The 26,371-nt window shown below is 42.5% G+C and overlaps 5 protein-coding genes and 1 non-coding gene across 6 annotated transcripts; 3 read left to right on the top strand and 3 right to left on the bottom strand.

Moving 5' to 3' along the window:
• Nucleotides 1-115: 115 nt before the first annotated feature.
• Nucleotides 116-3,847, top strand: RpL4 (ribosomal protein L4). The gene is made up of 8 exons (XM_043412419.1): nt 116-270; nt 1,108-1,285; nt 1,489-1,734; nt 1,850-1,974; nt 2,252-2,350; nt 2,675-2,946; nt 3,134-3,293; nt 3,564-3,847. Exons 1-8 carry the CDS (start codon nt 268-270, stop codon nt 3,753-3,755), a joined length of 1,275 nt encoding a protein of 424 aa, XP_043268354.1. The 5' UTR covers nt 116-267; the 3' UTR covers nt 3,756-3,847.
• Nucleotides 3,418-3,487, top strand: LOC122407389 (small nucleolar RNA SNORD18). The gene has a single exon (XR_006260189.1). It is a non-coding gene; the product is annotated as a small nucleolar RNA SNORD18 (small nucleolar RNA).
• A 965-nt stretch (nt 3,848-4,812) lies between the features above and the next one.
• Nucleotides 4,813-5,544, bottom strand: LOC122407150 (uncharacterized). Its single transcript, XM_043413174.1, has 2 exons — nt 5,323-5,544; nt 4,813-5,136 (listed from the first exon to the last, which is right to left on the bottom strand). The coding sequence occupies exons 1-2, from the start codon at nt 5,542-5,544 to the stop codon at nt 4,813-4,815; spliced, it is 546 nt and encodes a 181-aa protein (XP_043269109.1).
• An 836-nt stretch (nt 5,545-6,380) lies between these two features.
• LOC122406230 (neuronal acetylcholine receptor subunit alpha-7-like) lies at nt 6,381-16,786 on the top strand. The gene is made up of 9 exons (XM_043411551.1): nt 6,381-6,528; nt 10,913-11,049; nt 11,531-11,685; nt 12,168-12,351; nt 13,314-13,530; nt 14,507-14,641; nt 14,743-14,909; nt 15,461-15,644; nt 16,259-16,786. Exons 1-9 carry the CDS (start codon nt 6,462-6,464, stop codon nt 16,507-16,509), a joined length of 1,497 nt encoding a protein of 498 aa, XP_043267486.1. The 5' UTR covers nt 6,381-6,461; the 3' UTR covers nt 16,510-16,786.
• LOC122406229 (uncharacterized) lies at nt 16,783-24,157 on the bottom strand. The gene is made up of 2 exons (XM_043411550.1): nt 23,783-24,157; nt 16,783-22,645 (listed from the first exon to the last, which is right to left on the bottom strand). Exons 1-2 carry the CDS (start codon nt 23,823-23,825, stop codon nt 16,944-16,946), a joined length of 5,745 nt encoding a protein of 1,914 aa, XP_043267485.1. The 5' UTR covers nt 23,826-24,157; the 3' UTR covers nt 16,783-16,943.
• On the bottom strand, nt 23,861-26,343 carry LOC122407149 (histone-lysine N-methyltransferase set1-like). Its single transcript, XM_043413173.1, has 4 exons — nt 25,342-26,343; nt 24,718-24,988; nt 24,213-24,411; nt 23,861-24,163 (listed from the first exon to the last, which is right to left on the bottom strand). The coding sequence occupies exons 1-4, from the start codon at nt 25,439-25,441 to the stop codon at nt 23,861-23,863; spliced, it is 873 nt and encodes a 290-aa protein (XP_043269108.1). The 5' UTR covers nt 25,442-26,343.
• Nucleotides 26,344-26,371: the final 28 nt, after the last annotated feature.

Below are 26,371 nucleotides of genomic sequence, written 5' to 3'. Positions count from 1 at the left end.
TGAATTTGTGCATTGCAAGGCTAATATTGTGCTTTGAATTTGACAAAAAGAAAAGATCCATGAAGATTGAAAATGAAATTTTCTACTTGACGATAGTAGTGAACGCGACTTACGCGACGGAGCATTCTTTAGAAAGGGCATGCGCGAAAAATTGTAGTGGCGCCGCTTCCGCTTACGTTCTTCTTCCTTTACGGCCAGGCAAGGCGTGTTAACTGCCTGGTTAGTGTTTCTCTGATGCGCCAAAAGTGGTAATAAAAGCCACGAAAAATGGTGAGTCAAGAAATAATTATATTTATATTGATATTATATTAAATCGCGAGTTATACCTTCGTGCAAAATTGCAATGAGATTTATTTCTTTTAATATACTCGTGCAAATGTTTCCTTCGTGAACCAACTCGTTGTCGACCACGTGTGATCCATTTTTGATCTCTTGAACATATCGGTTATTTGCTTAATGCATCGCAAATTTCTTATTCCTCGTAGCTCTCATCATCGAATTCCGCGAATCATGTGAATGTATTTTTTTCGCAACCGTTCTCAATTTTTCGAGTATCTGGCGTAGTATTTTGTCTATTGCGGCTCGTGGAGAGCCGCCATGTGCACGTCATCGAAATATCGTTGACCATGCGTTGGGAGTCCCTATGGAATACTTACCTTTTTTCGAATTCTTTCATTCCGTTTATATAATACTATGTTTCTCCACACTTTGACATTTTTAAGAGAAAAACCAGCTTACGACTTGTCCAACAAACAAATTTACGAATAGTTTCAATTTTTAGGCTAGTTTCTCGTATTTCACAACGCGTCCACAACTAACAATAGGTAATCGTGAAGTATTAAAAATGTGAATATACACCAAATTGTTTAAATTTGAATAATAGCTACAATTGGTACAGTAAAGTTGCTTCTGTATAATCAATGAACGATCTTTTAACTTGAATCATTGATTTTTAAAAAGCTTGTACATTTTTATTTCGAAAATGTTGAGTTCCAGTGTTTTGAACGCATTAGTAAAAAAATCATTAGAAATAGAATCTAGCTTTTTGCTTCATTTGTGTTTTAAATTCGTGTCAACCTAAATTTTGACTCCTTTACATTGTCACAGTCGTTATCAACAGCTCGACCTCTGGTCACCGTCTACACGGACAAGAATGAGCCATCCGGTGATTCCATCTCTCTGCCGGCGGTGTTCAAAGCTCCAATTCGTCCCGACGTTGTGAACTTTGTTCATCAGCAAGTTTCCAAAAACAGCAGACAGCCGTACTGCGTTTCCAAGGAAGCTGGTAAAATAATATAAAATTTCACTGAATTTTTCACTTCTTTCAATAATGAATTCGTCCTTGCTACTTTTATCGGTACAATGTTAATAACAAAACTTGGTTTTTGTAGAATACGCATTGCTACCAAATTTCTAAATGCATTTAAAATGACTTACATTTGAAGAATTGAATCGATGAGTCATTAAAAAGCAGATGTGATATTTCAGGTCATCAAACCTCGGCGGAGTCATGGGGTACTGGACGTGCAGTAGCGCGTATCCCTCGTGTACGAGGCGGTGGTACCCATAGATCAGGCCAGGGTGCTTTCGGCAACATGTGTCGAGGTGGACGAATGTTTGCCCCGACTAAACCATGGCGCCGTTGGCACAGACGCGTCAACGTCAACCAAAAACGTTACGCCATCGTTTCGGCAATCGCTGCCTCAGGTGTACCCGCCCTCGTTCAATCCAAGGGTAAATATTTCAAAAATGTTCGAATTTGCGTTTAAATTGTGTTCAATAGAGTTCATCTTCTTTCATCGTAATCTCTAAGCAAAATGGATAAAAACAATTTCGAATTTATTTACAGGACACATGATCCAGGAAGTTCCCGAATTCCCGGTTGTTGTATCGGACAAAATTCAAGAATACAACAAGACGAAACAGGCGGTCATTTTCCTACGCCGTATCAAGGCCTGGAATGATATTCAAAAGGTGTGGAAACAAACATTTCGTAAATTTAGTCGGTCTATGAAACTAGCATCGTAGAAATGTCCCCAGCCTGGTATTTATTTGTACCCGGATGGTCCAATCAGATGCTAGAAAAATATGGTAACTAGGCGTTTCAGTTTAGGGATTTCTTCCTGTTTTTACTGTGACATGGTTTACCGCACACTTTTATTTCGACAGTCACTTCACTAAATTGTTTTTTTGTCACTTCACTAAACAGTTTTCGATCAAACGAATTCAAACCCGAACTGCTTTTTTACAGGTCTACAAGTCGCAGCGTTTCCGCGCTGGTAAGGGTAAAATGCGTAATCGTCGCCGCATCCAACGACGCGGACCTTTGATCGTATACGGACAAGATCAGGTTCGTTTTGAATTTTTATTTACAACTTTGGGAAAAAGTAAAAAAAAATATTGATACGCTCAATCACTTTTGGAGTTTGCATCGTAGAAATGTCCCTGGCTCAAAATGATCATTTTTTGGGACGGTCCAATCGGATGCTAGATAAATATGGTCACTAGGCGTTTCAGTTTAACATTTTTCTCTTTTTTTAACTGTGACATGGTGTACCGCACACACCGCAAAATAATAGAAAACTATTCGAAAACTGATGAAAAAGATATTGAATCAGAATAATCATCACAAAGTTTATAGAGTCGAGAATAATCGTGTTCTTTCATCTTACAGGGAATTCGCAAAGCTTTCCGTAACATTCCCGGTGTCGATTTGATGAACATCAATAAGCTGAATTTACTGAAGCTCGCACCGGGTGGTCACGTAGGACGTTTCGTTATCTGGACGAAATCTGCTTTCGATCAACTCGATGCCCTCTACGGAACTTGGCGCAAGGAGTCGAAACTCAAGGCCGGTTACAATCTGCCCTTCCCCAAAATGGCCAATACCGATCTTTCGCGACTCCTCAAGTCTGACGAGATCCGCAAAGTTCTCAGAACACCGAGGTAATTTATATTTCTTCAGTCATTTATTTGCGTCTCGTTTCATTCTTACATGATGATCCAAATGGTCCGTGTTGTTGAATTACATTGATTATACTCCAACCACTTCTGACAAAAGAAAAACTAACATGATTAGTCAATGAAGATTTCCGCGTGTATTAACGTTATTTCCTTTTGTTTCCTCCTGCAGAAAGAGGATCGTACGTCGCGTGAAGAAATTGAATCCATTGACCAACACCCGAGCAATGCTTCGTCTCAATCCGTACGCCGCTGTACTCAAGAGGTCGGCGATTCTTACCGCTCAAAGACGTCAACGTGAGAAGGAACTGGCCGTCGCCGTTAAGCGCGGTGTAAGTAACCGATAAATGTCTCGAAAATGAATTGATCCGACAATGTCGAAAGAAAATTCTAGATTATTTTGAAATTCCTAAATCGTTTAACGGTAAAGTGAAACTAAAATTTTTTTTAATGAATTCTGAATGATGATTTGCTTTTGGTCCGTGTTTATGATCGACAGTGATTTTAAATCAAAAGCTCTGACAAGAAAATTCGATGAATATTTAGTAGACAACGAAAGACGATGATTTGTCTAAAGAAAATTTTGTTTTCTCGATACGAAGGTTGCCCTGCCCAAGAGCGCACCAGCGGTGAAAGCGAAAGTTCTACAAGAAAGGCGTAGGAAGCAAATACTCGCTGCCAAAGTAGCGAAACCGAAGAAAATGGGAGCACCGAAAAAAGCGGCAGCCGCACCAGCTAAAGCGGCCAAGCCCGTATCCGCGAAAACCGGCAAAGCTGCGCCAGCCAAGAAATAAAAACAAAAATTAATGATTCTCTACGAACATCGACCGGAGTTTATTTGTCGACCTGTGAATTTTATTTGAGAATAAAATGAGGATAGACGCGACTCTTGACTGTTGTCACAATTCTTACTTGTATTTCATACAGTTCTACATATACATCTTTTTTACTATTAATTCATTCCACACATTTTTTGTCATTAATGTTTTTTCCGTTTGAAAAACATTCAGATCATTTGCCCCGTATTGGTGCTCGAACGAAAATTGAATTCCCGTTGTAAACCTCAACAGAAACTTGGTGAGGATCCGCTTCCGGTGGAATTAGGAAATTGATATTTCTCACTTTGGGTGTAGCACCTTCGACTTCGTGCAACTTAATGTTCAACACATTTTCGCTTGCCAAAGCCGCTGTTCCTATCTTGAGGCCTTCCACCTTCATTTCAGCCTGCCGAAAATTCATTTTCATAAAGCAATTTGGGGGGAAACGATTACCAATATTTTTCAATAATGTAGCATCATTTTACTAACTGCAAAATATTCCTTCTCATCGATCATATAAAAATCAGGAACTTTGATAAATCTAAATGCGGTTTTGACTCCTCGGGATGTCATTCGTAAATCCATGTCATCGTAACGGTGGAAAAAGGTTGCATTTTCTCGGCAATGGCGCGGAATATTCATGATTTAAATAATTATTTTTTACGATTGTAATGCGGTTAAAATGGATCGAAACTTCTGAGATCATCGACTTGTCATTTATAACTTTAAGTAAAATCGGGAAAAATCTTTTTTTAAACCGTTAAACTGTCAATTTTGGCTTGATAAAAATTTCTCGCTATTCAGGTGTTTATAATTTTCATCTGAATTTCAATTTTTTAATCGTTTTAATTAATCTCACCAAACTCTGTACCAGGCGCTTCAAAATTACCTCATTAAAATTATTTACCTTTTTTAAGTAAAAAGTACTCGCTGTCGAAAGTACAGTGATGTCAAATGAAGACAATATTACGACATTGAGGATATATTTCATTTGCGATCGTGTAAAACATTGATAATTGAAATGAAATTTGTATTAATTATCTAACATCATAGAAAATCGTCTTCTGAGTGCTTTGCAAGGTTTTATAGTTGGAGCTGTTAGGACGAGGACTCTGTTTTTATTGTCAACAATTGCACGGACTTTGTCGCCATCGATACTCTCGGGTATGAGAAAATTTTCGTAATGGGTGACCGCCTTTTTGATGAGCTCGTTAAGGGGAGATTTTTCGTGAATCGAGAGGGGCAGACGTCTGGCCAATTCACCCAAGGAACGGTGTAATTTAACGCGGAGATTTTTACTTTTTACAGTTATTTTGACCGTTGACACATCGATCCCGGGGGCTAGGAGCAATTTCACCTGAAACGTCAGTTCAAAGCCTTTCATTTTAAATGGTTTTCGTCGTTCAAACGCTTCGAGATTTCGATATTCTGTGGCGCGACTTTATAACCTTTTTTTCGGCAATGTTTTCGTCGAACGATACATTTTTTTTTTTTAATAAAGCGCGCTTTTAGATTCTCAATACTTTTTTATATCGTGAGTTACCTCATAAACGTTGTCATTGCGAATGCCCGCGTGAACTATTCGTGTGACGTAATTCGACTCGATTTGTTTCGCGGAAATTCTCGCGCTATCACCACATTTGTCGAAAATCGTATGAGTGGAAATTTTACTCGGTCTTCGAGTAAATTTTCCACATTTTATACACTCGCACGTGGATTCAGTTTCGACTTTAAAACCAGTACAATCCTCCCTACTCACACTCATGTTTACACACACTATTTTTCATATAAAAGGATTTTGTAATAGTTTGTATTAAAACGAAGATATCATGAAGGAGTTTTCAACACCCCTTAAGAAAGGGTCCAATTATGATGGAAACGTCAAATTAGTTGGCCCTTATCCAATATTCGCCATCGGCCCCTCGTATGAATGTAGCTACGAATGATCGAAGAATTTCACAGGATTTCGTGTTTTCACGAGCAGTGGCCTCTCGAGCATGCTGTAAGTGCGTGTACTGGAAATTCATCTCCAAGAAAATATCAATGTAATCTACTCGCTTTGCACAAAAGCAGTTTCCGTATTTACGCACGTGTTTCGCTTCAGTGCTTTAATATTCAGCAGGATGGTAAAGCTTCGCGCTTTTGTAACAGTGTTCCCGATCCCACCGAATATCCTCTCAGGATTATTTCAAGCAGAATTAATTCCGAGCGAAAGCAAGCTTTCGCAGAAACAGTTTACGGCAGATTGATCCTTTTATTTTCACGCGCGCGTTACAACGGCTTACAGGATTTCGCTGCAAACCATTTTTTTTGACTTTATCGATAACACCATTTTTAACGGGAATCCGAAAAAAGTATTTTCACAAATCGCAGCTTTCGGTGATCACACTTCGAGCGACTCGAACTCGGGGTCGGAAAATTATTTTCACAAAATTTTTTTCGAACCTCACTCCCGTCACGTTCCCGCTCGAATTTTCAGCGAGGGTCGAACGCCTGCGCCGTCATAAGAGAACCAAAAGATATTTTACTCCGGCGATGGAAGGGATAAGCGCGCGCTGGACCAACACGCAGAGTAGAATTGAAAAGCCAGTTCGAAAACGCTCGGATACAAACTAGTCGGAGGCCGGTCGTCCTTTCGTTCGCGTATTTTTCATCCGAATTGTCCTCCCGTCGATTTTCCACATGCCGTCGTCCTTTCGTCCTGCAGCTCTTCTTCGTTTCGGAGTCCTGGCCTGCTTCATCGTTGCCGGTAAGCAGATTTATCAACTTTTTCGAATCCTTTTAGACGACGACTTTGGAAAATCCTGTCGAGAAACGACTCGACTCTGAGCTAACCGAACCGACTGAAAAGTTCCTCAAACTTCGTCAGTTCGGATTCAACTGTTCGAAAGAATCCAAAACACAAAATACCACTCGTCACACCTCTAACGTCAATCCAATTGCAAGCTTTATCAAAAACTAATATTTTACAGTTGCGAGCGTACGAACTTAATTATTCCCAATGCAAATGTCATTTCCACGGTGAAATTTCGGCCCAAAAGTTTACAGAAAATGAATTATGAATGAAATTTTTATTAGCGCAATCTTGTCAACTGTGATTTCAATTATGGTAATCGAATTTTGATGTTACGCTCGACGTGTTGCGAAAAAAAGGTATGAAGAAAATTTCAAACGTGCTAAAACATCGGTGATAAGGAGCTGCGACGATGAAGTTTGTAGAGTTGAATTTTTCATTGGAAAATAGAATACAGGGAATTTGAAGGAGCGGTGAGAACCGAGATAAGATTCATCGTTTGATTAAATAGAACAAGGGGATGTTAACGAATGAAGATTGCGTGACAAGAAGTTACGAGTGTCTTGATCAAAAAGCAAGAAAGCCAAGTTCTCCAAGGAGTTGAAACGGTTTTGCTCTCTCCCGTCTCGTTTTCGAGCATTTGCAAATGTTCGCTCGAGTAATTTTCGTCGATTGTCCCGAGGGAATCTGTAATTTGTGATTTAAATTGTGAAATTCGTGTTCTGCCATTTGCCCGAATAGCTGTTAAGCAAAGAACGACGGAGAAGAGATAATAAATTCGTACACATTGAGTCTCCGTCGTGAGAATTTTCGACGCAGCAACTTTCCTCGCATTCTTAATGATTAAAACGTGAATATCTGTGGGAGGCTCGTTGAAAAACTTTTGAATTCAAAGGAGGGGGGGATTCGCGAAGCTTTCGAGTGTACAAGGGGTTTCAACAGTTCCGAGAGCTCCAAGGTCAAAGTTTTTAAGTTTCCCAACCTCCGGCGGGTGAGATTGAAGTGAAAAAAAATGGATTCAGAGCAATCAGCTTTCACGGGGGCATTGATTACGCGCAAATTTTCTTCAACGTTCAACTTTTCCTCTCGATATTTTATCAATGTAAAGGGCCGAAAGTTATTAGTCAAAGTTATCACTCGAAATTTCTAAAGACAATTTTCCTGCGGGACTTTCCTCATCGCAGCTTCTCCCTCCCGCTCTGTACCATCGCATATACGGAAACCCCTCAATGGAATTCGAAAACACGGAAGTACGCTGCTGTCGAAACTAGTCGAAGCTTAATCCCGAGCGAAGATCGCGAGCAGAAGTTATATATACGCGTACGCCCCGCTCTCACTCGATTTAATAATCCCCGCTACGGTATTGAGCCCGCCACTTATTGTTCAAAAGCCCCACTGCTTCGAACTTGGCACTTCGGGGTGAGCCCCGAGCAGCGTTCCCGTCTTTGCTCCTTTATGAATTTCGTAGAGCGCACGTACGACGGTCGCTCGAGCGTTTGCAAATGTTGTCCTTCCGCGGTAGGCTTAAAACCCTTCCGCGAAGCCTGCTGCTACGGTAGGTTCGCTGTTGAGGTTTGAACTATTTTGCGGTTGCGATGGGGCAAATCTGCCAATTTGCATATTCCCAGCGGCAGCCCCACCTCCGAACAATTGGAATCGGAAATACATAAGAGCGACGCAACGCGGCACGAGACGGGGGAGGACAGGAGCTCGCTGACTGACCGGGGCAGACTCAAACCTCGGCAACTATTGAGTTAGCCAATTGTGAATTCCTCGAGTGAAATTAAACGAGAACGAAAAACACGAGATATACGCGTATGCATGCACGTTGATATACAACGAGAGATTCCGTGCCTCGAACCGCGCGAATCGATGCAACCTTTTTCCATTTGTCCTCGCAAAAAATAGAAATCAATTTTTCGACCGCATCCTTCAAGAGATAGTACCTTTTTTCTCTTTAAAGAGGAATGGTGCAGTTTTAACGCGCATCCCAGCATCCTGCCCCGGCCCTCACCATCCTCATGAACGAGACAACCAGCACCGATGATGTTCCGGGTACCCTGATCAAATATTCAAGCCGTACGAGACTATGCAATTAGTCTTCCTTTCCATTATCCGCGAATTATCCAGCGTGAATTTCACCTTCCAACGTGTCCATTGGAATTTCTGCCGGCTCCGTTATTTTTTCCTTCCGAGATGGTAGATCACGTGACTCCGAGAGTCTCGAATCGAATCCTGCTGCAATTTACTTATTCCGGGAGTCGCGATCATACCATCTCATCTGTCAGCAACCCTCTTCGCGCGCACGCACGCTCTTGTCCCACGTTTGATGGAAATTTTTTTCGATTCATGCCACCCCGTTTGCTACACACGTCGAAGATAGTGTCAAATAAAGAACTGAGGAATTTCCTCACCAGAGACACGCGTACGATATTCGTACGAGTTCGTCTGCGGAAGGATTTTCCCTTCGAAAATCCATTATAACTCTGTTCGATATGCTGCCGGCCGTATGCCTCTATTTCGTTGAATATTCCTCGCTCTCATTTTTGTAAGCAGGGTGTCTCGAAACTCGCGCTGCTCATTCGAGGACTGGGCCGCTCTCGAGGTTCCGGGGAGATAACTTTTCAGTCATTTTTCGATGTACAACGCTCACGAGCTATTGATCGATTGCAAACGACGAAGCGGAGTTCATCCAGAGTCGCGCTAGCGACTCTGAGCCAAGTACATTTATGTAGGGTGTGACGAGTCGCTGCCAGGGAGTCTTTACCGGAGCGATGGCGTTTCCGATTGTTTTCGATAATTTTCAATATTTCTTTCTTCAACAATACATTTGATCTTGTTATTATTTTATACGAAGCCAAAGTTCTATCGCGAAGAGAACAAATGACGCTGAAAAAGTTCACCAAAAACATTGTTCAATTAATTATCTCACAAAAATCGTTAATCTTAAAAAGCTCAGCACGCCGCTACTCGTGCAACACTCTGTACATAGAAACGCATCAATAAAATTCCAGCTGAGAAAACTCCCATTGAGGCGTCACGTAACTTTGAAGTGAAGCAAAACTTTTTATCCGCGTCCAATTATTTGTGTAGCTAACAGTTTTCAACAATTTAACTGCATCTCAAATATTGTGTACACAAAATTCGAATGGAAGTAGAGTTCTCCGGTATTTCATGCTCGCTCCAAGAGTTTTGTTTCAACTCAAACACTCGGTTGGACCTCGAGCGAATTGTCGTAGCGTAAGAATAGTGGTTTTCCTCGTTTTTTCATAAAAAATCGTTGAGGTCAGATCCGAAGGAGTTCGATATCGAGTGGCCGATACATAGTGGGTCAAGCAGCGAAAGGAGGTACATTTTGCATCTCTTTACCTGTCGAACCATAACAGTACGCCCCTCTGTTTGCTATAAGTCGATACAACGCTGATACAGAACTGATTGGAACTTGTAGGACATCATCCCTTTGGAGAGATAGTACTTCCTTCGTCCGAAAGCTGCTCCTCGCGAACATGGAAAAACCGGATGTGGGAGATGGGAGATGCGGAGGGACTGGGATGAAATAGGAATAGAATCGATAAAATTGCAGCTCAAACTATCGGAGCAAAGCCGTATTCGTTAGGAAATTGGCTTTCTTGATAGTGGTTGCAGCTTCCGGGGATAGAATTATTACAATTAAATGAGCGAGGACGTATCGGCGAAGCTTGTTTGCGTTCGTTCGATTGATTTTCGATCCGTTCGGCTTTCCATTAATCAATTCACGTGCGATTAAGATCGCTTGGGATTAGTTATTATTGCATCGACGCGCTGTTGTATCGCCCAAAATAATCTGTCCTTTGGAATATCGGAGGGTACGTTCGGAGGAGGCGTGAAAAGCTGAGGAGTCACTTGGAACGTGGTGATGAAAGAGCCACTTTGTACCAGACGCTCCGCGATGATTACATCGATCTCTTATCGTCGTGGCAGCTCTCAAAGGTCATTCGATGCGAGCGGAACGTTTTGGGGATTAATTTGTTCGATGAGAAAATTCGATGAAGCATGTGACAGGTCAGGTGAAAACGGTACAGACCATGAAAGGATGAAATCCGCTTGTTCAAACATCGGCGTTGTTGACTCTCTCATCAGCGCCTTTAGCGCGTGCAATAACCGCTCACCAGGCTCGTAGGATCGATGGGTTTATCTTTAGCGACCAAACTTATCGAATACTTGATTCTCATTGTTCGGGCTTGTCTATAGTTTCTTGGGGGCTGAAAGCACTTTATAGGATTTTTATGACTTCGGAGGACTTGAATTCGCTGATTTTAATATCGATTTCTTAAGAATTGTTTCTTATTTTTATTTGCAGGCTCTTGCGACGAACACGAATACAGATTAACGAAACATTTGCTTGATAATTACGACGCGGGAGTCCGACCAGCCAAGAATTCGTCACAGCCGCTTGTTGTCGTGTTCGGGCTCTCCCTCCATCACATTATCGATGTTGTAAGTCGTGACATTGCACTCTTAAACATTGATCGGGCGATGAAGAATCTCCGCAGACGCGTACGTCCTCAGTTTCGAGTTGAAAATAGTCGGGATGCTTAAAAAAAGACTCAACCTCTTCGGTGGCAAGACTTTTTCCACACCAAGTGTCCGAAACGCTGAAAAAAAGTTTTCACGTTTCCACGAAAATTGGTAGCGGCGGTTTTCGAGGTTGCCGATTACGAATCTGCACTCAGAATGCAGAAATTCAAAATGACGGACCAAAATGCGCGAATTGATACGACGCCAAATGGCGTCAATGCCACCGAAGGGCCGAAGAAAAAACATCCCGATAATTCTTCGAGGTTTCGGAGTATTTAATTAAATTTTCGATAAAAATATGTGAATCCCGTCAGGGAAGTTGGCCAAAATAAATGCTGAATATTATCAGGAATAACAGTTGTTTAACCGATCGAGAAAATTTCTACGAGTTTCCTTTCAGGATGAGAAGAATCAGATTCTAACAACGAACTGCTGGGTTACCCAGATCTGGACGGATCACCACCTCAAATGGAACACTTCGGAATTCGCAGGAATTCGGGTAATCAGGGTGCCGTACAACCGCGTTTGGCGACCGGACACGATACTTTACAACAAGTGGGTAAACGCGGGTTTTCACACTTTTTCGGTAACTGATTTTCACGTACCGTGCCAGTCGGCGGTAAACGAACGATCGCTGTTCGCCTCATTTCCACATATATTCGCGTATCAAATGACGCAGTACCGTTACGAATAATCTTTCGAGCTCGAATCGTAGCTGTAATATTGTTTGCCGAATTACACGCGTTCGTAGTTTGCACCCGCTCGGTGTACCGAAGTTTGTCAGCCAGCCGGGCAATTCGCGCGGTAATTGGCCAACTTTCACTGCATTTGCTTCTGAGCAAGTTACACCAGTTCTGTTTATGTGAGCTGCCATAAAGTATTTATTTGCATGCGCCGGATAGCAGCGAATAGTAACTTATTTGAGAATGTGCAGGAAGCTCCCTCTTGGTTATTACGACATTTGAGTGTATATCTTAAGGAAGTATACTCGACGCTCAACTAATATTGTCCCCTGATGACGATTAATTAAAAAACAGTGCAGATCCACAGTACAGCTCGGCAGTAATAAATACGAATGTGATAGTGAGCCACACCGGGGAAGTGGTTTGGTTGAGCCACGGAATTTTTCGTAGTAGCTGCAACATCGACGTGGAATTTTTTCCCTTCGACGAGCAAAGATGCGCTCTGAAATGGGCGTCGTGGACGTACGATGGATATCAGGTGAGAATATCGTCGCGTAAATATTTTTCTGTCTTCCGTGGATCCTCGAACGTAAATTATTCGCTCCGGAATGAATGCGTGTGGCTCCTTCGTATTCGAAACAAACGCCGTCCGTCCGTCGGCCGGATCGAAATTGGATAATCCGTGAAATTTCCGAGGGTGCGGTTAGTTGAAATAAAAAGAGTGGCGCGTCCGCGTTGATCGAGTTATTGTCAACTGCGAGGGCCTTTAACGAGTAAGGGGAAGCAGCATGCCGTCGGGGAGAAAGCTCTCCTGAAAAACTCGAAGCGTTCAGCAGCGATGAACTCGTTATTCGCGAGGAAAAAAGTTTGCAACGCCGAGGTAAACTTTTCTATCGGGTTTGAAAAGCGGCAAATCGAAAGAGACGCCAGATAGCTTGACGAAAAAAGGTCCAGGAGCCTTCACAGTTCGAACAGCTTAATCCCGAATGCACCAATCGATCCTTCTGCTCCCCTTTTATTTCGCGCTAAATCAGAGCCCCGTATAAACTTGACATTTTTTTCATTTTCCGATATCTGACATTTACCGCTCGTTCAATAAATATTGTCCATGCACTTTCGCTCCCTGATTCACAGCCGCGGCCGCGGTGTTCGGTCCTCAAGTCGGGAGCAGTCCAATTTTTACGAATCCTCTTCGTACATACTCGGTGATTATTCCCAATATACTTGCTCCCGATATACAGATCTTATATTATAACTATACAGGAAATCATCGAGCTCGTAAGCTTCTGCGTCCGTGAATCCGTGTCGCCTTCCGCCTGATTGATTTTCTCAGAATTCTCGGTAGAGCTCTCGATAAGGACCGGAAGTCTGTGAGAGCCGCGCGATGGCTCGTTAATCACCTTAATACGATCCTCCAAGTTAGCTGTTTCAATCGCGCGTCTTCGGATCCTTTGTCCACCGTCTTCCATCGGGAATTTTCGTCCCCCTTTAATTTTCCAGCTCGAGTTGGAGCGTCAGAGCGAGCAGGGTGACATCAGCAACTATCAAGCGAACGGCGAGTTCGACCTGCTTGACTTTTCAGCCCGAAGAAACATCGAATTTTATTCCTGCTGTCCTGAGCCTTACCCGGATATTACATACGAAATAAGGCTCCGGCGGAGGCCGATGTTTTACGTCTTCAATCTCATATTGCCCTGCCTCCTGATCAACGGAATAGGTACGTTATTGAATTCCCATTTTTTATTTCGTTCAATCCGACGTTCCTGAGACCGAGTCTTTCCTCGCGCCGTTCCCAAAAGTCCAGCAGAAAAGCGCTAGCTTATCGCTTTTGCCGATCGTTTTTATGATTAATCGAGGTCGTAAGAGGCCTCTTCGCGGATCTGGAGCACGGTCCGGGTGATGAATTTTCCGCGCAATTTGGGCTCCTAGTGAGTTCGCACGCGAACCGTATCTCATGGAGAACGAATCTCATGGAAACGTTGTATTATTTTTGTCCTCGCACAGGACGGCGGTAAATCTCTCTTCCCCTCCCTCGTCACTTTCAGCGTGCCCGCGTCCTCTCACTCGTTTCACGACAGCAGACCGGCGGGTAGAGACAACACGGCGTGCGTCGCGCTACTGCATGTGTCGATAGGGTGGGAACAAGCCGCGGGTAAACGGGCGTTTAAAGGGGCTGGCGACAAGCTCGTTTCGCCTATACGGAAGTGGCTTTTGTACTGTTCGCTTATGAATTTTATTACCCGCGCGTGGCCGCGGTGTGAATCCACGGAAAAATGAATCTTCGTTCGGCGTCCTTTTCATTCGGATCTCATCGCGGTTAAAAGTATTCGTTATCAACCCCGCGGGAGATGAACGAGGAACGGCGGGCTGGGCATGCTTCCTAGATTGGAGGAGAGGAAAGAGAGGAATTATAGTTAGCTCAAGTTCAACCATGAGCGGTGTTTCGGAACGTCAATCCCGCACTAGCTACGACATCCAACAACGTAACTATACGAATAATTCCATCGGTGATAAGCCCCTCACGAATATGTACTTTCTTATGAATTTTCGTTTGTTGTAAAGTAGCGAAAATCCATTCGATGATTCCTAAATCCATTCATAAATATTCCGATGAGCAGACAGGGAGTATCTATTGAAAATGTTCCTCTCGTTCATCCGCGCGTCGATAAAACTTTCCTTCCATGTTTGAACAGCACTTCTCGTGTTTTACGTGCCATCCGAGTCAGGGGAGAAGGTCACCCTCGGAATTTCAGCGCTTTTATCGATGACGGTTTTTTTAATGACTATCCGAGAGACTCTGCCGCCCACGGAAAAAACCCCACTCATAAGTGAGTCGCCATAAGCCATGGAAACTTGAATAAAATGTAATACAAACTGAAATTCTACTCGCGCGAATGAATTTTTTAACGCGAAATACGAAATTTCACAGGTCTGTATTACGGCGTAAGCATCTGTCTCGTATCGTTCGCCTCGGGTCTCGCAGTAGTGACTCTCAATATCCATCATCGGGGAGTACGAGGGACCAGGGTACCAGCCATCGTCCGGTCGCTGGTACTCGACAAATTGGCCAAATTCGTCTTCCTCAACTTTCAGCAAGTACGTACGAAACCTCATTTTTGCTAACCCGTAGACACCGCACTCCCTTCGAGGTCACGCGCTCACCGCACTTGGACTCTTCAAAACTTTTTATTTCATCCATGAATGCATGGAATTAATCTTACAACGAGACTTTTCGGGGCTAAAAATTTCTCAGTAATCGATTAGAATCATTAAAAAAATGGAAAAATCAAGTTTTATTATAGAAAAATTGAAAGGCCAAGTTGAAGAAAGGAATTTTGAAGTTCTAGCAATTTTCGTGGGTGCAAATTTGCAACAGTGCGTCGTGTCTACGCGGGTTAAGCCTGTAACGAAACAACACCAGGAGGCTTCGCGAGCTCGAAGTGCCTGCGACAAATTTACTATTGAGAGATTAAATAACTTCTTTTATGAATCGTTCGTACACCCACGATTCAAAGATTTTATCGACCAAATGAATTCTGACGTTCTTACCGATTGATACGGAGCTCACAATGACCGCTTAACTCGATCCCTGTCATGACCGGCCACGAAATATCATCGTAGACATGTTCTGCCGCATTTCTGTGTAGCAAGTAGCGAAGAACTCGAACCTCAACGCTTACGAAGACTCGTCCTCCGAATCCTTGCGACGGAGAAATAATTGCCCTCTCCATTGTTCAACGGAGTTTTCGTCCCAACAACAACCACAACACTCTTCACCGAAATACGTGTCAGCCCGAAGGCACGGAAGCAACAACAGCAGCCCTAGTTTAGGTGAAGTAATTTCATCCTTTTTGCATTCATTACGTGTAACATGATAAAGTTTGAGTATCCCTCATCCCTCGGGAACTTGACCAAGGCAAAATCCACGTCGACCCGCATTTTTTCATACAAATCACAATTGAATTTCCCAAGTTTCCTAAATTCTTGGAGTTTCCCTTTGTCCTCCAACTCGCAAATCTCAGATACTTTCTCGATTAGTTTCACATCCCCTTTTTCGTATTCCCGAATTCCCCGTGTATTATTGCGACACAAGCTACGAGGTGTCGTCCAGCATACATCGGAATCGTAATACCTTAATATATAATACCGATTTATGCACTGCCGCGTATGCGTTCTTACGGATAGATTCAATTTCCGTTCTCCCCAACGCGCGAGCTACGCCCGTTGCGATCGTTCCCCTTGTTCGTCTGAATTTATTCTTGCAACGATGCGATACATGCTCGCATTTTTATGAATAATAATTTCATTGACTGGCAAAAGACGATTCGTTTAAGCCTTCTCCTACGAAAATTTCTACGACGTTGAAATTTGATATTTGCGAACGGGAAAGGATATTCCACGACTCATTCGGAGCGTTGACGTGAAATTTTTCTGTTGATGAACAGATCTCGCGAGAGAAAATAATCTCGAATCGCACTGGTCACGAATCCTGGTGAGGGTGCACACAACGATCGATCGCAACGAGAGACGCCTCATGGACCAGGATAACCGTGAGAAAACGGAACTCGAGTGGAAGCAGGTCGCCCTTGTCAGCGACCGTGCACTCTTGTGCGTATTTTTCTTCACAACGATTATCAGCACAGCTGTTATACTGTGCGGCTCACCACCGGCTTCCGAAGTCACGAAAAAAGGTTAAAACGGAGCAGCTGCGTTTACGCGAACGAGTTCTCGCTCGAAGAATAATACGAAGTCGAGTGCGGCTGTGTCTGTCAATTACAATGATTTTAATAGTGTCAAGACAGCCCTGTGAAGGATAACACCATGGTGCGATCCACGCCAAATTTTAACTTTCGTGATATTTCAATTACACTTCTAATTCATGATAATTCATTATTTTTCATTTATATTGTTTTTCGGGAGCTCCGAAGTTTTGTAAACCGCAGGGAATAAAAACGAAACGAATGCAACCTTAAGTTGGTAAATAAATTATTATTGATTTTTCGAAGACAGGAAATACAGAGCCGAGCGTTGTAGATACCACGAGATAAGACATTCGAAACACTCTTTCAATGCCGTCTTCACGGAATATCCCCGGAACAGAGTATGGATTTCCATTTCACTGGAGAGTTGTCAGCGAGGTAAGAATACATTTTTGTTTATGTTCTTGTTGATATTGATTTGAGTTCGTTGGAACTCCTGCGGAAGGTTCGACCCGCCATCGCGAACGTACTCATTTTTCTGATCCGCGGGAAGCCGAGTGCTTCCGGCAGGAGAGCTGCTTTTGTCTTTGGGAATGAGCAGCGTACGACCCAGACGATCGATAAAAGTAATAAACACTTTACCAGTTTCCGGATCGACGTGCTCGTCATCTCGATCGCCTGTGATTTCGATTGGTTCATGAGTTATCGGATGGACGAACTGGATCGTCGGACTCCCGTTCTGGTCGACTTTCCACTCTGTCGGTGCAACATAAATTGCGTTCGATGTGTTGTAAGGGGGATCACTGTTATCGACGCTCGGGTCCAAAGGTGGTTCGCTCGACGGTGGGAAAGTTGAAGGAGGCTTGGTACCCTTGAAGATTAAGAGCGTTTTCCCTTGGGCGTCAGTGAAAATGATGTAGACATTCAAAGTGAGCGGGTCCACGTACTCGTCACCTCCTTGGAAAGGCACCATAATTTCTTGTTTGCTTTTCGGGTGCAGAAATTTCAACATCACTATGCCCTTCTTCGTCAATTTTGTTTGAGCCCTCGTCACGATTAGTGCGTGCAACAAATCGTATTTCGGGAATCCCTTGACCACTAGGTAACCCCAACCATTCTCTTGGGCCATGGCGTTGTATTCCTTGGTGAGAATGTCTAGTTTTTCGTGATTTTGATAATTCGGCTCACCGGGGGCGAGCCTCTTGAAAATTAAAAGCGTTCTGCTGTGCGAATCAACAACGATGAGGAAAACTCTGAGCTTGTGGGGATCCACGTATTCGTCACAACCGACAAACGGCATGCGAACTTTTTCCTTGGACACTGGGTGTACGAATTCTAACATCAACATCCCATTTTCATCGATCAACGTTTTTCTCTCCATCACATATAACGCCGATGATAGATCGTATTTTGGGAATCCCCCTACGACCAGGGTACCCCATCCAATATTCTGCACGATTTTGTGCTTGCCCTTGAAAATTAATAACGTACGTTTTTGGAAATCGACGAAAATGAGGAAAACTTGTGACGTACTCGGTAATACATATTCGTCGGTGCCAACTAACGGGGCTTGAATGATTTGCCCGGTTACCGGATGTTTAAATCGAATCCATTCGACGTTGCGTTTGTCAACTAATTTCTTCGTCTTCGTGACGAAGATAGCTTGGGACAAACGATATTTAGGGACTCCCTTCACTACTAGCCAACCCCATCCTTTTTCCATTGATATTTCTAACCACTGACTTAAAACTGTAGGGACTTTCTGTTTCGTTGTGAAATTGATATTTTCTGGATGGCGCGAAATCGTTTGTGGCCCCGAATCGGTTTCTTTACGAATTAATAAAGTTCGACCTTGAGCATCGACATATATGACATAGAGCTCGTGTGTTTTTGGGAAAATAAATTCATCTCCAACTTGTGACGGTATATGAATTTCTCGACCGGTTAAAGGATGGATGAATGCAAGCACGGGCAATCCATCTTCTTCGGTTAATTTTTGTGCATCGGATATGAATATCGCTTTAGATAAATCATATTTTGGTAATCCGTTGATAACAACTTGACCGAATTTTTCCGGTCTGGAGATGTTGTGCGCTTTCTTATAATCCATAGAGCTCTCGCTTTTGTTCGGTACTTTTGGCTGAATAAATGGTTGAACATTGTCTTTAATAATAAGAAGAGTCCGACCTTTGACATCGACGAATATGACATATACTTTTGATGTTTTTGGCAGTACGTATTCATCGCCACCGTTGTATGGTATTTTTATTTTTTGTCCCGTTATCGGATGAACGAATTGAATTATCAAGAAACCATCAGGATCAACTCGTTTTTCAGTTTTGTTAACAAACATAGCGCTCGGAATGTCGTACTTAGGTCGGCCGTGAATTACCAACCATCCCCATTTTTTTTTCTCAGCCATTTCTCGATATTTTTTTATGGCGGCGCTAACGTTTAGCTTCGATTGATCACGATCAGTCGGTGGTTTAGTTCCCTTCAATGGATTTTCTTTCTTGAGAACAAGTAAGGTCCTGCCTTTGACATCGACGAATATGACGTACACTTTTGATGTTTTTGGCAGTACGTATTCATCGCCACCGTTGTACGGTATTTGTATTTTTTGTCCCGTTATCGGATGAACGAATTGAATTATCAAGAAACCATCAGGATCAACTCGTTTTTCAGTTTTGTTAACAAACATAGCGCTCGGAATGTCGTTCTTAGGAAGGCCGCGAATTACCATCCATCCCCATTTTTTTTTCTCAGCCATTTCTCGATATTTTTTTATGGCGGCGCTAACGTTTAGCTTCGATTGATCACGATCAGTCGGTGGTTTAGTTCCCTTCAATGGATTTTCTTTCTTGAGAACAAGTAAGGTCCTGCCTTTGACATCGACGAATATGACGTACACTTTTGATGTTTTTGGCAGTACGTATTCATCGCCACCGTTGTATGGTATTTTTATTTTTTGTCCCGTAATCGGATGAACGAATTGAATTATCAAGAATCCATCCGGATCAACTAGTTTATCAGTTTTATTAACAAATATTGCGCTCGGAATGTCGTTCTTAGGAAGGCCGTGAATTACCAACCATCCCCATTTATTTTTCTCAGCCAGTTCTCGATATTTCATCAAGGCCGGACTGATATTTTGATGTTTACTCGGTTCGGTGGTTCGCGTAGGTTTTTGCGGTTTCAATATTAATAAAGCGCGACCTTTAGCGTCTACAAATATAACGTATTCTTTTGTGGTGAACGGCAATGTGTATCGATCCCCTCCATAGAATGGTATTTGTATTGTTTGCTCGGTGATCGGATGAACAAAAGTAATAAGTAAATATCCACTAGAGTCTCTAGTTCGATAAGTATTGTCCACAAATATCGCACTCGATAAATTGTAGGCGGGGACTCCATGGTTAACAACCGATCCCCATTCTCTCTCTTTTCCTATATCCCCATATATTTTGATTGTCATTTTTATATCTTCATCGCTCATGTCGTTCTCAGGTTTTCCTTCACTCGACGGTAACTTGCTCTTAAAAATCAATAAAGTGCGACTTCTATTATCAACAAATATGATAAATATTTTTGAGATTAAAGGCATCAAAAATTCGTCACCCCCGTCATACGGTACTTGTATTCTCTGTCCGGTAATAGGATGCACGAACTGCACTACCAAACATCCATCAGAGTCCAGTGTTTTGTTCACTTTATTCACAAATATAACATGACGCGTGGTAAACTTGGGAACTCCATGAATGACCAGTGATCCCCATTCAGTTTCTCGTGCCATTCGCTGATGTTTATTCATAGCATCAATGACGTTTTTGCATGTATCAGCGTGTCCATACCCTGGTCGGCGTTCCTCCGGAGAGTAGGTATCCTTGAAAATAAGTAAAGTTTGATTTCTGTGATCAACGAAAATGACGAATTTTTTGTGAACCGATGGCATCACAAATTCGTCACCACCGTAATACGGAATTCGTATTATCTGTTCCGTCATGGGATGAACGAATTGAATTTCCACACATCTATGAGAATTCACTATTTTCTGTGTTTCATCGATGAGCATGGCGTTCGATGTGCTGTATTTAGGGACACCGTGGATTACCATCGATCCCAGTCTTTTTTCTCGTTCCGTTTTGCGGTATGTGTCAAGAGCCTCGATTATGTTATCGCACGAACCACCGGACTTGGGGGTTTCTCGCAATGGTAGCTTGTCCTTAAAAACGAGCAAAGTTCGTCCTCTGGTGTCAACGAATATCACGAACGTTTTGAAAAGCAATGGAACTACGTACTCGTCTCCGCCGTGGCCTGGTATTCGTATCGTTTGGCGCGTAACCGGATGGACGAATTGAATGACCGAACAACCGTCGGAGTCCAGTATTTTTTCGGTTTTATTAACGAATATGACGCACGATTTATTGTATTTGGGCACTCCATGAACTGCCGTCGACCCCCATTCTTTGTCTCGCGCAATTTGTTTATATTTTTGAATAGCATAAAATACGTTGGCACATTTGTCTCCGGAGTCGACAACAGACCTGTGTTCTTTCGGTATATACTTGTTTTTGAAAACAAGCAACGTTCGATTTTGAGCGTCAACGAATATCACAAACGTCTGCAAGGTCGATGGGAGCAAATATTCGTCGCCACCATTTTCTGGTATTTGCATTACCTGTCCAGCGATAGGATGGACGAATTGAATAACTGGAACTTTGTGAGAGTGAAGTAATCGGTCGGTTTCATTGACGAATATAACACAGGATTTATTGTATGAGGGAACTCCACCGATCACGACCGTACCATTTGGCTTTCCTTCTGGTGCGTACTTCTTGACATTGCGATTCTTGAAAACCAGCAAGGTTTTACCAGCAGAGTCAACGAATATGATGTATACCTTGGACTCTTTGGGTAGTACGTACTCGTCACCTCCGTCGAATGGTATTTGCACGCCCTTGCCGGTAGTTGGATGAAAGAAATAAACCACCAAAAAACTATCGGTGTCTATCAAAGTGTATGTTTGATTAACGTAAATGGCTCTCGGTATATCGTATTTGGGAAGTCCGACGATAACTATGGAACCCAGACGCTGGTTTTCGGCAATTTTTTTATATTTCACAAGAGCCAAACCGACGTTAGCGTTGAATCCGTTAACGCAATCTCGTGCCAAACTTGATTTCTTTTTGTCGATATCCTTGAGAATGAGTAAGGTGCGATTTGCCACATCGACGAATATATGATAAACTTTCGATTTTGATGGGATGACATATTCGTCGCCCAAATTAGCCGGTATTTGTATTCGCTGCCCGGTGATGGGATGTTGAAATTGCGTAACCAAATATCCGTCGACGTCAATGATCGTTTTCGTTTCGTCAACCCTCTTCGCCGCTGTTAGATTGTATTTCGGAATGCCACGTACGACCAGCAGTCCCCAGCCGTATTTCTGGCCAAATTCCCGATACTTTTTATATGCTTTCATCGTAACGATATTGTTGGACGTTACTATTTTTTCATTCTGTTGAATTATGCCTTTGTACAGAAGAACGGTTCGGCCATTATTGTCGACGAATAAAATAAACACCTGGGACGTTTCTTGTATGAAATATTCGTCAGTACCGTACGCCGGTATTTGAACTTTTTGTCGATCCAATGGATGATTGAATTGATGAACCAACATTCCCTCGGAATCGACTAACTTTTGTGAGCGCCATACCCATAACGGATTTCTCACATCGTGCGGAGGCACGCCGTTCACGACGACAGATCCCGATGGCGATTTTTTCCAATATTTGTCAATTATGATTTTTCTATCGAAAGCATAATTGCAAGTGACATTGTTTTTCGGCGGCGGTAATAGTTTCGGGATAAGTAACGTTGACTTTGCGTTGTCAACGAATATAAAGAACGTCTTTTTCGTTTTCGGATTCACATAGACATCGCTAGTACTGAAACCTGCGACCTGGATGCAAACGTTTTTTTTCCTCGGATGCTGGAATTCCAGAACCAAATAACCGGGAAAACGCCATATCCTTCTGATTTTATCGACCTTCGCAGCATGTTTCACGTCATGCTTGGGCACACCGTTGATGACAAAAACACCTGGATTTATTTGATATATACACCCTGGAACTGAAAATCGTTGGACGTTATTCTTCGGACATTAGGCAGAATAACAACCGTCCTTTTTACGGCTCTAGTCAAAAACAACGCTGCTCCTGACAGCTCCACTCTCAAATTTGAAAATCAATATGTCTCCTCTTTTGTCATTAATCTTTTGTGTTATCCGCCTAGAAATGTTAAAGAGTAGTGACGTGATTCATACATAAAATAAAAATCTTCGGAGTGGAAATGTTATCGAGTAGATTTTTGTAAGAGTCGAGTTGTCTTGCAGCAAGTCAACGATTCTACTCTCAGTAATGTATTCAATAACAGTTCTCCTCTAAACACATGCTCAAAGAACCGAGTTGTTATCGTGTCGAGCTGTGATGATGTAGCTACTAGTTAACAACTCTATCGATAGTCATTCTTGATAACAACTCCGCTCCTTAAGAGCATGGATCAGTCGACTAACCTCACCTCGAATTTTCGAAATGAAAATTCTCCGCTGTCGTTTTAATAATCAAAAAAAGGCTCTGTCAGCGGACGCGGAAAGATGGCAAAAATACACTGACAGGGGCTTTTTTTTATTGATCAAACCGTGTCGCAGATATTCAATTTCGAAAATTGCAGCTATCTCTCTCGCACTCACGGTGGCGAGATAGCGACTGTTCCATTACCTTAACAATTGCGGATCTGAGTAGAGAACGTCCACCCTCTTTAACATATCTACTCCGGTGTGATATTTAATCCCCAATATCTCTACTCATGATGATTCCAGAACGTATCTCATCATGAGTAGAGATATTAAAGATCATGGATGGTACACATGAGTAGACGCAGAGATGTTATGAATTTCGGAGTAAAGATTTTAAGAGCAGAGTTCTTTTTGAATAGAGCCATAAAGAGGACGGTCGTTATTCTGCCGGACTATACTTAATTATATGCAGAAAAAGCCAAAAAAAGTGAAAAAAAAAATATATAGAGGCAAGGATACTTCTATTTGTCGACTAGAAGCCAAAATGTGTGCCTTTTTGTTTCTACTTCTCGATCTCCATTCGAAGAGTAACAATTCGTTAACGGAATTGGCTTGGTGCATTGCGCATTAAAGAATATAACAAAATTCGAAAGGTTCAAAACTATGCTTTACGTGGTTTCCGGGGTACGAACCTATTGATGACTGATACGGTGGTCTTTCCTGAATTATCAGCATAGAATCGGCGTCTGATGGAGGCTTTTGCAAGGTAGTTATTTGTGTGTGCGGTCGTGTCGGTCGCGTCGATCGTGTTTTCCACGGCCGCGTCGGTCGCGCTGTCCACGGCCGCGTCGGTCGCGTTGTCCAAGATGATGGTGGCCGCGTTCGCGGTCGTTTTGTCGTGGTCGATGGTGGCCGTGTTCGGCTTTGTATTGTCGACAATGATGGTAGTTGTGTTGGCGGTCGTTTTGTCGTGGTCGGTGGTGTCCGTGCTGTTGTCTGTGCGGTTGTCTGTGCTGTTGTCTGTGCTGTTGTCTGTGCTGTTGTCTGTGCTGTTGTCTGTGCTGTTGTCTGTGCTGTTGTCCGTGCGGTTGTCTGTGCTGTTGTCCGTGCTGTTGTCCGTGCTGTTGTCTGTGCTGTTGTCCGTGCTGTTGTCCGTGCTGTTGTCCGTGCTGTTGTCCGTGCTGTCGTCCGTGCTGTTGTCCGTGCTATTGTCCGTGGTGGTGGTCGTCGTGTTGTCCGCGGTGGAGTTGGTCGTATTTGCGGTAGAATTGGCCATTTAACCGGGTACGGCCTTATCGTTGGCGGTGGAGGTCGCCAAGCACTGTGGGCAAAAATGAAAGTTTGTCGAAAATTAGCAAAACTTCTCCAATATGTTACGATGTTAGATTCAACAAAAGCTGGGTTAAATTTCAATGAAACAGAGAATATTCTCGAAAATTCACTACCAATAATTAACTATCTTACTGTCGCAGGATTCAATAACAGCCTCTGAAAGAATGCGATGGACAAAAGCAATGGTTATAAGATCGATTCTCTTTTTTTCTCACATCAGATTTATAATCTCACTCGGACTATTCGATTATTACCACGACGCTTGAACAGAAGATAGCGTACTACGTTCACTCACAATTTGTGTAACAGCAGAGCAAGTATGCATCGCTTCTTCCGCATAACGGTCCTGAGTAAAGCAAACTTCCTGCCCCCTCCGCTCGGCAAATTCACTCTTCCGTTGACCAATGATGCGTTTCCGCTATCGAACTTGACGACGCCGTTTCTTCCAAATGTTACATCAGACAGCTCCTTTGATGAGATTTCTCTGTCGAATGTTTCGTTCTTGTGCGTTGGACCCATCCAATTGTGTAGACTCTCCAACGCCTCCGATTCTGTTTCAGGTCTGACTATAAAAGAACATATATAAACCTTTTTATTTACCGGATGCGTGATAAAATCGTTGACTTTTTCCCCGAAATTCCTGCTGCACGGGCCTCGGGATTAAACAAATAAATGAATGGCGCCACTCAGCGTGGCATCAAATTATCAATTGCTATTGTTAAAATCGCTTCTAATGCGAGTTGCCGCATTTCTCCAAAACTATAACCGTTCACATGTTCAAAAATACAATAAAGTTGGCGCTTTCTAAACGTGTCTTCTTACTGAGACTCGGAAACAAGATTTTTCTCGTTTTTCATTCTCAATAAATTTTGTACTAACGAAAATAAATTTTTCACTCAAACGAATCGCCGATAATTACCATTTTGATATTTCTTCGCGTACGCTCTTGATGGGTCAACCAGAATGAAGTTGATTACTATGATTCGCACCATGTACGAAAATGCAAAAAGGGCGCGCATGATCCATGCCCCGTTCGAGCTCAAGTGAAACTGCGATGCGAGGTACGTAATTCGCCAACTCTTAAATCATTATAACTTTATTCATATGTGAAGATTATTTTTACGCGACGCTTCATATTTTGTTACGGGTACGAATGGATAATCGTTCGTCACATTCGTACGGTTGTCCTTCGAGTCAATACTCTAAAAAAATTTATGATAGAGAAGATGCATTTTTTTTTTACAATATCGTCAATCGATGTTTAAGTTTCTCGTCCAATTAGGTAACATTCGTCATGCTACACCGTGTGTATGAAGAAGAACAAGATACGCGATGTGATCCTTTTGAATCATGACCACATACACGAATTCGTATACAAGGAGTTCATTTGGAACGTCGATTGACCGGATCTCCGAACAAAATCGGCCTATTTTTCACTAAAACCTTTTCTTTTCTCATTTTTTTCTCAACCGAGAGCACAAACTTGCAAAATGCTTAAAACACAAGTTTGAAGGAGGTCGCGTTAAGTTTGCAGCGAACAAAAATTAGCAAGCGATTCCAAATATTAAATCAGAGGTCGAAACAGTGGTCTGAGAGATGAAAAAAAATTCATTAACGAAGAGTAAAGTTCGAAAAAGTTGGTGTGAAAATCACGTATGGAGATCGCCGATGATTTCACATGAAATTCCTCGTATATATTTATTCTATATCTACCGACACGACAGCGTCTTGTTTACTTCTTCATTAGAGCCGGACGGTAACTGATAAAAACAATTGCTTTTATAAATAAAATCGTTTTCATCCTATTCGATACGGAGATATTTTTTTCGTTACGGCCGTATAACGCATTAGATTGTCACTTGTTGGCTCATATTTTTTTCAAAGCGGCTTATCTGACGTTACCTCGCCGGGTATCGTTACAGTATATTGGCCATCATTCCCACAACTTT

Source organism: Venturia canescens, chromosome 2, assembly GCF_019457755.1.
Source record: "Venturia canescens isolate UGA chromosome 2, ASM1945775v1, whole genome shotgun sequence".
In the NCBI taxonomy this organism is placed as follows: domain Eukaryota; kingdom Metazoa; phylum Arthropoda; class Insecta; order Hymenoptera; family Ichneumonidae; genus Venturia; species Venturia canescens.
Note: the sequence above shows the minus strand (reverse complement) of the source record. Positions and strands in the feature narration are given on the sequence as shown.